This window comes from Triticum urartu, chromosome 1A (assembly GCF_056163025.1).
Source record: "Triticum urartu cultivar PI428250 chromosome 1A, HENAU_Tu73, whole genome shotgun sequence".
NCBI lineage: Eukaryota > Viridiplantae > Streptophyta > Magnoliopsida > Poales > Poaceae > Triticum > Triticum urartu.
In genome coordinates this window covers 587,639,296-587,650,892 of record NC_141873.1, presented here as the reverse complement: position 1 = coordinate 587,650,892, position 11,597 = coordinate 587,639,296, and the positions used below count along the sequence as shown (strand labels likewise).

Below are 11,597 nucleotides of genomic sequence, written 5' to 3'. Positions count from 1 at the left end.
AAATAAATTAAGAATATCGATGTTGATATGCAACCTTGAACATTTGGTATGCATGTCCTTAGAAATTGATTGTTTTTGACGGAGATGTCTAATATGATTGCAACGAAATTAAGACTTGACTTGCATTACAAAAAAAACACATATATCGGAATGCACATGCCGACTTGGTTGTTCCTTCCAAGACGATGTGGGTGGCCGGTGGCAGTGGCAGTGGCCCGACCCCCATAGCGAGGAGTCATAGGCAAGGCAGACCGGCTGTTGTGCGGGAGGACCAGACCTCAAGGTGGAGATCACCGGACTACTGTGGCTAAGGGGGAAAGTGGTTTCTATTTTTTTCTAGAGAGAGGGCTGGCCTTCCATGGATGTTGTAGGTAGCGGCAAAGCCAGCCATTATACGTGGGAGGGGAGAGAGGCTGTTTGGCTGTTATGTTGGAAACGGAACCACTGATGAGAAAGGAATGTGGAACCAAGCTGCTGTTGGTTTCTCAGAACTTTACTTGCGTATATATGCGTTTCAGGGAAGTTAGTGACGTGACATGTTGAGATAATGAAAGTGGTGGGGATCATCTACTTAGAAATATATAGGATATAGGATATGACGTGGCTAGATGTGATTGAATGCTGAGGTGTCTATGCTGCATGTTGAGATAAATCAAGCAGTAGGGGTGAACTTCTTAAGTATATAAGATGTGTGACATTTTTGTGTAATGAAATTACAATTGTCGGAGTGGCCGACCTGCTCGCCTGTCTGAGCGCAGGTCGCTGGTTTGAATTTCAGCGGCTGCATATGTTTTTTATCAAGAAATTAAAATTCTTAATTTATTTATGTTGTCTAACTGAAGATATATAAACTTAGTTTCTTTAGAGTTCTTAAAGCACTAGTTGGATGGGCATTGGTTTGAATCCTGACGGCACCGTTTGAATCTTGATGGGCATCAGTTTCTATATAGAGTTCTTAAAGCATTACTTGTCATCATGAACTAAAACCACGACGAGTAGAATAATTTGGAACGGAGGGAGTATTTCTTAAATTCTTCGCTTGCTAGGTACTAGAGGTCACCGGTTTGAATCCTGACGGCATCGTTTTTCTCAATTAAAATTAAAATTAGTGCTGTTGACAGCTGGGACCAGCCTGTCGGGGCTTTTGTGTGATAAAAATAAAGAAAAAACAAGGCATTTTTTGAAAAAAAAACACACGCACCTACCTCATCTTCATTGCTCCATCACTGACAATGGGTCCCGCGCCACGCTCGCATGCCTCGTCATCATCATAGGTGTATACAAATGCGATTAGCACCGTATTTGCACGTCTTAGCCAATTTTTCACCACTTCAACTTTGATGTACATCACAAGTTCTAACACTAAAATTTTAATTTAGGAACGGAGGAAGCGTAGCTCACTAGTACCATGTGCAGCTTTCCCTGCAGGAAATAAAAGCATATGAGTAATAGTTTTGAGGATGTTTTACCTAAGAAAAGTGGTGATGGCTTTCCAGGCCTGAGTTAAATCCAGTACAGGATGAAATTGCGTGCCCATGAAAAGCTTATGAGTTGGTAGCTCAATAATCTGTATCCAGTAAAGCATTTTACATTAGGTATTTGGAGGAACAAAAATATTAGTGCATTAATAATTCTAAAGAAAATTTATTAAGCGTACCTCTCTCCTTTTTATTTCTTTCTCTTTTCTATTTTTCTACCTTATTTTTGATTTAGTAAAAATACTAAATCAGTTCTAAAACTCTTGAAAATAATTGTGGGCACTGCTTGGATCATTCCAAAAGCCCTCTACTAGTTTCAGAATTATTCGAACATTTAAAATATTTATAGCAATTAAATGCCCCAGTTCGAATACATTATGGCTTAATTAAAAAAAATCCTAAAATGTCCTAGAATTGCGTGCATAATTTTAGACAAAGGTTTGCATCTTTTTCAAAACTCATGAACTTTTTTGAAGGGCATTTTGGATTCATTGAAAAAGATTTTATATTGAACCTGGTTGAATTCCATTTGGTGCTAGGGTTTCAACATCCCAATTCCAAGTTTTAAAATTCTAAACATGATGCATGGATGCTTATGCAGTGACAGGCAAGGACTAAGCTAGGACTTTCACAGTTTGGGCACCTTCGAAATACAAGTTGTTCGCTTGGTTGATCATCCAAAACCGCGTGTGGATAGTCAATCGTTTGCCCTGATTGTGGATGGCCTAATTGTGGCATGTGCCCTGTCTATGAACAAGACCATTTAAATTCGCGGTGCACCTCCTCTTCCAGTGCCGCTTCTCCTAGCGTATCTGGACTGAGTTGAGTTTGGGTTCGTGGGTTGGTTTACGCGATGGCAAATCTTCTGTCTTGTTTCCAAAAAAAGAAGTAGAAGACAGAATAAGGGAGCAACCAGTATAGGCTGACGTCACCGCAACATTCTTCAAACAGTTTCTGAATTTTACATATATAATAATAACCGTGATGCAAACTCAAACAGGTTTCTCCCGTCAGGAGAAACACAAGAGTTGGCTGGTTTTCCTGAAGGCTGAAGCCATGTCTTATTTGGTGCAAAAAGCTGTGGATTCACTGCCGGCGTCACCGGGGCCGAGGCAGCGACACTCTGAAGAAGTGAGCTGTGGAGAGTCCTAGAGCAGGTTAAAAATACAAATCGATCAGTATCTTCTCTATGATGCTGAACTGAGCAGACTGAAGTGATTTGGATTTTCAACTTCCAAAGCCTTCCACTAGCGGCGGCATATATCTCTACTTTTAATGGAGCAGTTGGTAGTCTCGCTTCCAGGTTTTTTTTGTCCCACCACTTTCGTCCGATTTTTTTCGTAGGTTAACCGTCGTAGATTTTTTTCGTCGCCTCCCCCACTTCATCGGTTTATTTTCACTTCACCCTCTCACACAATGAAAAAAACTGAACGGATCAGAACTTTTCATAGTGACGCAAATTATTTATTAATGTCTTTATGTAAAAGAATCAATCACAATCAATCTCTAAAGATCAAATCTAAATTAATTAATCTTCATAACTTTTGTTTCCTTCCGAATCACGTCCATAACTTTCCTTCCTTGTTTGGGCAGAAACTGTTTGGTAGCAGAGATTAGGAAGCTTCCTATGAGTGTAGTAATAGGAAGTATTCTTTTTCTTGATGATTCGTTTCCATGCATGATGATAGTAAATTAGGCCAACATTCATCACTATTTATCAACGTCATCAATCGTATCCATTCCTACCAGTTTTAAGGGAATCTGCTCGCTATGTCTTTTTTAAGGGGATCAGCTCGCTAAGTCGTCGTCGCACGTTATTTTCATAAGCAATTCCCCTAAAAAAAGGCGTGGGTATTGGTAGTTGAACGCCCGCTAAGTTTTCCGCCTGTCACATCCTCGCGCTGTGCCGCCGCCACCCGCCGAATTTCCAGCCGCCCGACCCCGTTAACTTCGCCAGCCATCGGGTCGACTGCCCCCGCCCCAAACCCCCATCCCCGAGCATTAGCTATCGCCGCGTTGCCGCCCCAAGCTCCACGCCACCGGGAACGAATCAAGCGCCGTCCCGACACCGCCGTCGCCGGCCCAGCACCTCCAGCCTTGCATGGACAGCTTCAATGTGCAGTCTCCCTTGCTGCCTCACCTTCTGCCAGCGCATGCAGCGGCGGGGTTGGACGCGTGCGTGCTTGCTAGCTTGCTCTCCGTGCGTACGTACTTGCTCTGCGTGCGTCGCACCGGCCAATGCACATGATGCGTGTGTGCCTACTTTTCTGTATGTGTATGCCAGCGTGATGCGTGTGTGCGTTGCTGTGTGTGTATAATATAGATGGCCCGAGTGTGTGCATGCTGTGCTCTGCTCTCTGCTGATCTATGTGTTGGTGCTCCTGCTATATGTTCATGCCATACAAATGAAATTTCTGTTAATTTTCTGACATGTTGAGTTGGTTCTCTCTATCTTCTGAGGGGGTGAATGCAAAGCAGTCTATTAAGCCAGACACTATTGCTGAGCTAAATTGATAAAAAAAATATTGGTAGCCATAGTTGTAGTTTAAGTAGTAGTGAGTTGTCTGATATATATAAAGAGCCCGTTGCTAAATTGACAAAAAAGGTCGCCAGTGTCACTTGATATGTATGAGAATATTAAATGTATTATTAGCATGATTAATATTGAATTCTTAAAGTTAATGTGGCCCCGTTGCAACGCACGGGCGTTCTTCTAGTATATATAGGATTGGTATCAAATTGAAGAGCACCAAAACCAATAGTTTCCATATCAAGGTTCTGTGAAGATTTTTTTACTTTGGAAATGATTCTCCCCCTAGCAAACGACGCTTATTCCAACCTTCAAACATCTTCCCGGAGGCTGATAAATCCACAAGTTTCACACAATTCCCAACACAAGAGATATAAGTAAGTAAACTTGTGAGCAAACAGTTTTTCAGACCAGACCAGTTTCAGTAAACTGTTTTTCAGAAACAACAGTTTCAGGCATTGCAATTTGCAAATATGTTGGAGTACGCGTATGTACACGTGCACACGTGTATCGATAGGTAGTACCCTCCAAGTCGATCACCACCAACTGAGTAAGGTAAGGGCAACACAGGACGGCGGGCGTCGAGTGGAGTGGAGTGGAGGTTGGTCACAGGTTCATGTCCACCACGAGCAGCGCGTCCCCCTTGCGCACGTCGAACCCTCGCCTGACCTTCCCGCCGGCGCACCACGAACTTGTTCCCGGCCTCGCTGGAGGAGTTGGCGCTTGCGATCTATGCCCAGGCCAGTGTCTGAGGGCCTAGCCAGCCATGCTTATTGGGCACTGGCTACTACTATAGTGGCCCCAATCTATTATGAACCCGCGGGCATGACTTGCTTGCTGCAACTTTTTTGGTCCCTGACCGAGCAGTCCTGTTTTCGGACCGACCAAGCCCAGGCCGGACCAACCACCAAGTCCGTCGATGTGTGCGCGAGAAATTAACTGACAGCTGAAACTTTGACCAAACTGACCAACTGAATTTTCTGAAAATTTGACAGCACCTATATATTTTACTGACAGCCTCGGCGCTCGCCCAGAAGAAGCGCAAGAACGCCTCGAACAGCAGCCGCGGGTTCACCTTGAGAGCGTTCGGGATCATGCCCCAGTTCTTCCTTGCAGGTTGTGGCGCCTCATTCTCTCCTGCGGACCAATCCAGTGTGGAACTACCACCAGACCAAGTATTATTCAGATCAAATATGCAGCTACACAACTGCAAAGTCCACAGTCAGTGATAACAGCATCACTGTGTCAAAACTCGCGCTAGTTACCGTAAAACAGTGCACCACCCTCTGCCTGTGGCTGCTTCTCCTCTACAAATGTTTCCTTTTCATCTTCTTTTTTTGCTCTAATTTGAAGCATTAGACTGCATGTTTGACGACCAGTAGGTTCACAAGTTGCATCTGTATTATCTGGAGATTCAGTTTTGTCTTCATTGCAGAAACCACCACCCAAAATCTGAATTCACAGATTGTTTGACCTAGCAAGCAACCAAGGCCTGCCGCAACCTTTGGGACGACAGATTGTTAGACGCAGAACTTCATTATTTGCCGATGATGTCAGGACCATTCTTCTTAGGTTCCACTCGCGAGTCACTGGAATCACTCCATTACAGGGGAATAAATCTTCAGTATAGTCACAGATTCAGTAATAGTCTTCATGTGAAATGAGGGCTGCTGAGTGGACATGGCTGCAATAGGGAATGGCCACAGGTGTTTTTGTTGGACTAATGGCAACCAGAAGGAGATCCAATGTAACTTGTCCCAAGATAAGAGTCCTGAATTTTGTAACCCATTTGACAGTCGTCACACTAGGCATTCTATAACTGAATTCACGTATTGAATGTATCACTGAAGGAGAACTTGCAAACACGTTGAAATAACTGCTCACAGGTGGAATTACAGTCGAAGTCGACTCTTCTTCATTGCTGAGCAGCATCTAAATCACACAGGTGCAATCCTCTCGACCCCATATACTTGTACTAATACTATATGTGAGCTCTGCAACTGAATTTCTTGAACCATTGTTCCTGAGCATAGTTGTAGTAGCTAGGAGGTCCCTGAATTCTTCCACAATCCATAGCACCCTTTTCTGCATTGTGCATAGTACTAATCTTAGCTGGAGCAAGAAGCACGTTGAGCCACTGTACAAGATGAACAAGAGTGACACAGGAAAAACTGAATTGGTATGTATGCCACAACTCCCTTACTAGAGTAATAAGTGCCTCTCGATGGAACTCATAGACGAAATCCCAATGGGAAAAAATAGACAGCTCCTGCCACACTAAAACCTGCATGTGTTGCAGTATCAGTTGTCCTACAAGTCATTCCACCGAATCTCGAGTTGATCCATGCATCAGCCCTTATACTTGCGGAGATACTAAATGCCCGGCGTTGCACTGAATCACTTATATGCACAATGTAATTACACAAGCTGATTTGACAGGGGCCTGCCATTTCCAAATTGGAAAGGGAGGGCCGCTGATTGAGATTGAACATCGTTGAAAGGTCAGAGCTGTAAGAATTGATCTTGTGGAAGCGTTCCTACTCCTGATGGGAGCCGCGTTGTGTTTATTTATTGGGGACAGGAATTGCCCCTGTCGTGGCTTACAAGTTTACGACGATCGCTAGGATTCATCGATACATGAGGAGTCCGAGAAGGAAACGAGAGAGGTAGAGATAGGAGGGAGGTTTAGATTACAAGAGTTAAACAGATATTCTAACACCCTTCCTTAATCTAAACTATCCTATATTCAAATTTCTCTTGAACTCCTCAAACGGCCTTACTGGAAGAGCTTTAGTAAACCCATCTGCTAACTGATCCTTGGATGAAATAAATCGTATCTCCAACTTCTTTTCAGCAACTCTTTCTCGTACAAAGTGAAAGTCTATCTCAATATGCTTGGTTCTAGCATGAAAAACTGGATTAGCAGACAGATATGTAGCACCCAAATTGTCACACCATAGACAAGATGTACGATGTTGCTTGATTCCTAACTCATGAAGCAATGATTCCACCCAAATAATTTCAGCAGCTGCATTTGCTAGTGATTTATACTCAGCCTCTGTACTTGACCTTGATACTGTGGCTTGTTTCCTGGCACTCCAAGAAATAAGGTTTGATCCAAAGAACACTGCAAATCCTCCAGTTGACTTTCTGTCATCACTACATCCTGCCCAGTCAGCATCAGAAAAAGCACTAACAAGTGTAGAACTTGATCATTTGAATTGAAGTCCCAAACTCACAGTGTGCTTGATATATCGTATAATTCTTTTGACAGATGTCCAATGAGTGGAGGTAGGAGCATGCAAATACTGACAAACCTTGTTTACAACAAATGATATGTCTGGCCGTGTCAAAGTCAAATACTGTAGAGCTCCAACAGCACTTCTATATTTTGTACTTTCTTGTTCATTAAGCGGTTCTCCTTGATATGCTGAAAGTTGTTCTAAAGAAGACAATGGCGTAGGTGAAGGTTTGCAATCCTTCATTCCCATACGAGCTAGAAGCTCAGTAGCATACTTTTCCTGATTTAACATTATGCCATCTTGAGTCTTCTTAACTTCAATGCCCAAGAAAAAATGTAAGTCACCTAGATCCTTCAATGCAAACTCTGAACTCAAGTCACACAAGAGGGCATTAGTTGCATTTGATGGTGAGCTTGCTACTATGATATCATCAACATATATAAGCACAAAAATCACTGTATGTGCCTTATTATAAATAAACAAAGATGTATCTGCTTTGGATGGAACAAACCCAAGATGCTTCAATTGCAAACTTAACCTTAAGAACCAAGCTCTAGGTGACTGCTTCAGACCATAAAGAGCCTTATCAAGCTTGCAAACATAATGAGGTGTTTGTTTATTCTCATACCCTGGTGGTTGCCTCATATAGACCTCCTCTTCCAGAACACCATGCAGAAACGCGTTCTGAACATCTAGCTGTCTAAGACTCCAACCCCTGGAAACAGCAATCGCTAGCACAAGTCTTATAGTAGCAGCTTTAACAACTGGACTGAATGTATCCTCATAATCAATACCATATCTTTGCTTAAACTCTTTCGCAACTAGACGAGCCTTGTACCTATCAATGGAGCCATCTGCTTTTCTTTTTATTCTGTAAACCCACTTGCAATCAATAATATTTTTACCTCTCTGACTTGGTACCAAGTGCCATGTTTTATTCTTCATGAGTGCACCATATTCTTCATCCATAGCTCTTTTCCATTTAGGATCTCTAAATGCATCACTTAGTTTTGCTGGTTCACCTGAAATACACAACATGCCATATGGTATTGTGCCATCTGTTCTTTGTTTAGGATTTCTAATACCTTTTTGAAGACGAGTCATGACACGTGTAGCAACAGGTTCTGGTCGTGCTGAACCCTGCGCAGGAATATGCACAGACCGGCTAGATGTAGAAGATCCAGGAGAATTTTCAGAATCAGCCGCAGACGATCCAATAGCCTCCTGTGTGGTGGCCGTTTCTTGTGAGGCCACAGAGCCAGTCGCCGCAGCCGATCCGGAGCCTGACGCAGTATTTGGCTGCATGTGGGAGCAGCGTGCCGCAGCGGTTGGCTGCATGCGCCCGCGCTGTCGCTCCCGGCTGGCAGGCTCCCGATCCGAGGTTGCTGCGCGCCCATGATCCGAGGCTGCTGCGCGCCCGTGATCCGAGGAGGATTCCCGCACAGGAGTGGCAGGCGCCGCCAAATCGTCCTCGAAGACCGCGCCTGCTCCCTCTTCTTCATGCACATGAAATAACAGATTGTTTTGATCATTTTGAACACCAATTTCTACACCGTTTTCTGCACCGTTTCCGTCAGAGACCTGCACACATACAGAAGGAGCACTTCTAGGAGCATTATCACGTTGGTTAGTACAATTGTTATCTCCCCCTTGATCAAAACTAGGAGACATGGATGGAAGGAGAAGTATTTCTTGGCGAAGAAGGGCACCGGCGTTGGGATGGAGTGATGCAAAATGAAATACTGACTCGTCAAACACAACGTCTCTAGAGATATATACTCGTCCCGTAGAGATGTCAAGGCACTTGACTCCTTTGTGCATGGGGCTATAGCCTATGAAGGCACATTTTTTTTGAACGGAACGCAAGTTTGCGCGTGTTATAAGGCCTGAGATTGGGCCAACAAGCACATCCGAAAACTCTAAGAGACTTGTAATCTGGTGAAATACCAAAAAGACGAGTGATGGGGTTCTCAAAGTTGATGACTTTGCTAGGACGAATGTTTATAAGATATGTGGCAGTAAGAAAGGCTTCATCCCAAAATTTCAACGGCATGGAAGCGTTTGCTAGCAATGCTAGCCCTACTTCAACAATATGGTGGTGTTTATGTTCAGCCGACCCGTTTTGTTGGTGAGCATGGGGACACGAAACATGATGAGAAATTCCAATATTTTGGAAGAAGGAATTTAGTTTCTCATACTCACCACCCCAATCTGTTTGCATGGCAAGAATTTTGGAGTTCAATTGTCGTTCAACAAGGTTTTGGAAGTTGCTAAAAACTTGGAAAACATCGGATCGTTTCTTTAGCAAATAAATCCAGGTAAATTTACTATAGTCATCAATGAAGCTTACATAGTATGAAAATCTACCAACTGAGGTAGGAGCTGGTCCCCACACATCAGAGAAAACAAGTTGCGATGGAGCAGTGGAAATACTAGTGGAAATAGGATAGGGTAACTGATGACTCTTAGCTTGTTGACAAGCATCACAAACTAACTCAAGGCTAGGCTCATAGGAGAGCTTATTTTTACTAAGGACATGTTGAACTATAACTGAAGAAGGATGACCTAAACGACTATGCCACTTTGCCGAAGATGGTTTGGTGACACTCCAGGCTTGTTTATTCGACCATGATGAAGATGATGATATGAGTGGATACAAGCCTCCCTCACACTTTCCTCTAAGGATGATTCTCCTCGTTGCCAAGTCCTTGACCACAAAAGAGTAAGGGTAAAAAATTATGAGAACATTATTATCGCGGGTAAAGCGATGAACAGAGACAATATTCTTGGATGTATCAGGGACATGTAAGACATTGTTTAGATGCAAGTCTTTTAAGGGGGTTTTAACAATTGAATTTCCAACATGTGTAACGTCCATACCTGAACCACTTGCCGTGTGCACCTGGTCACCTTCATGGTATCTTTCTCTCATCGTCAGCTTATCAAGCTCCCCTGTAATGTGCTTGGTGGCGCCAGAGTCTGCATACCAGTTTGTGTCAATCCCGTAGGAGTTTGTGACGATGTTGGCCTTCTTTTCTTCGTGATCCTCATCATACCGATGCCAGTAGGCCCTTGCGCCGCCGGGGTGATGCTTGTAGCAGATCTGGCACTCGGGATAATCCCGTTCTTGCTGTTGTGGCTGTTGTGGTTGTTGTCGTGGGCGTTGCTGATGACCACCGTAGCCGCCGCCGCGAGCGGGAGAGGGGGAGGAGCGGTCACCGCGATCACCACGGCCACGCCCCCTGTTTCCTCGCCCACGGCCTCCTCTTGGTCTGTACTGCCCACGCCCTCTGTAGATGGCATTGGCAGAGGAGCGAAACCCGCCTGGACCATCTCCTAGCATCTCCATCCTCTGGCCAAAAGCAGAGATCTGCGAGAAGAGATCATCGACCGTAATGGAGTTCTTGATGGCACCAACTGCTGCTACAATGGGATCATAGTCTCGATCGAGTCCAGCCAAGATGTAATCAACCATCTCTCCATCGGTTACTGGGCGACCCGCTGCAGCGAGTTCATCTCCGAGGCTTTTCATCTTGGCGATGAATGCATTGCTGGACATGTTGCCCTTTTTGGTATTGGAGATTGCGATCCTCAGATTTGTTATCCGGGACTGAGACTGCGCAGCGAACAAAGTAGTAAGAGCAATCCAAAGATCATAAGTACTGTCTTTACCGATGACTTGTGCGAGGATCTCCGGGGTCAGTGAATTGAGCAAATAGCTCAGGACCCGCTGGTCCTTCGACAGCCACGGGCCATATAGAGGATTGGGCTCTATGGCCGTGGTCTTGTCCGCCTTGGTGGTTTCCACCGTCTTCGGTGGTGCGGCGTCGCTGCTGTCAAGGAGGCCGGTCACCTGCGCTCCACGCAGCGCCGGCATTACTTGCACCTTCCACAGGAGGTAATTCCCCCTTGCAAGCTTTTCTGTTGGAGATGCGCCGAGGTTGAGGACGACGGCGCTCAAGCTTGCGGCCATGGCGATGATAGGGTTTGGTTTCTGTTTTGCTAGATAGAAGGGAAGAGGCTAGCTCTGTATACCATGTAAGAATTGATCTTGTGGAAGCATTCCTACTCCCGATGGGAGCCGCGTTGTGTCTATTTATTGGGGACAGGAATTGCCCCTGTCGTGGCTTACAAGTTTACGACGATTGCTAGGATTCATCGATACATGAGGAGTCCGAGAAGGAAACGAGAGAGGTAGAGATAGGAGGGAGGTTTAGATTACAAGAGTTAAACAGATATTCTAACAAGAGCAGGCGCCACATGACACATGAATAGCAGCAGCAAATGATACCCGATAGTCAGACCAAGTGTCCCCGTTGAGAAATTCCAATTCAGTCAATCCTTCCC

General features: G+C 44.6%; 1 protein-coding gene across 1 annotated transcript; it reads right to left on the bottom strand.

The window, feature by feature from the left end:
• Nucleotides 1–4,614: 4,614 nt before the first annotated feature.
• LOC147993157 (uncharacterized) lies at nt 4,615–11,127 on the bottom strand. Its single transcript, XM_087539243.1, has 7 exons — nt 10,131–11,127; nt 7,326–8,272; nt 7,078–7,174; nt 6,789–6,922; nt 6,024–6,145; nt 5,020–5,207; nt 4,615–4,715 (listed from the first exon to the last, which is right to left on the bottom strand). Exons 1-7 carry the CDS (start codon nt 11,125–11,127, stop codon nt 4,615–4,617), a joined length of 2,586 nt encoding a protein of 861 aa, XP_087395369.1.
• Between the last annotated feature and the right edge of the window lie 470 nt (nt 11,128–11,597).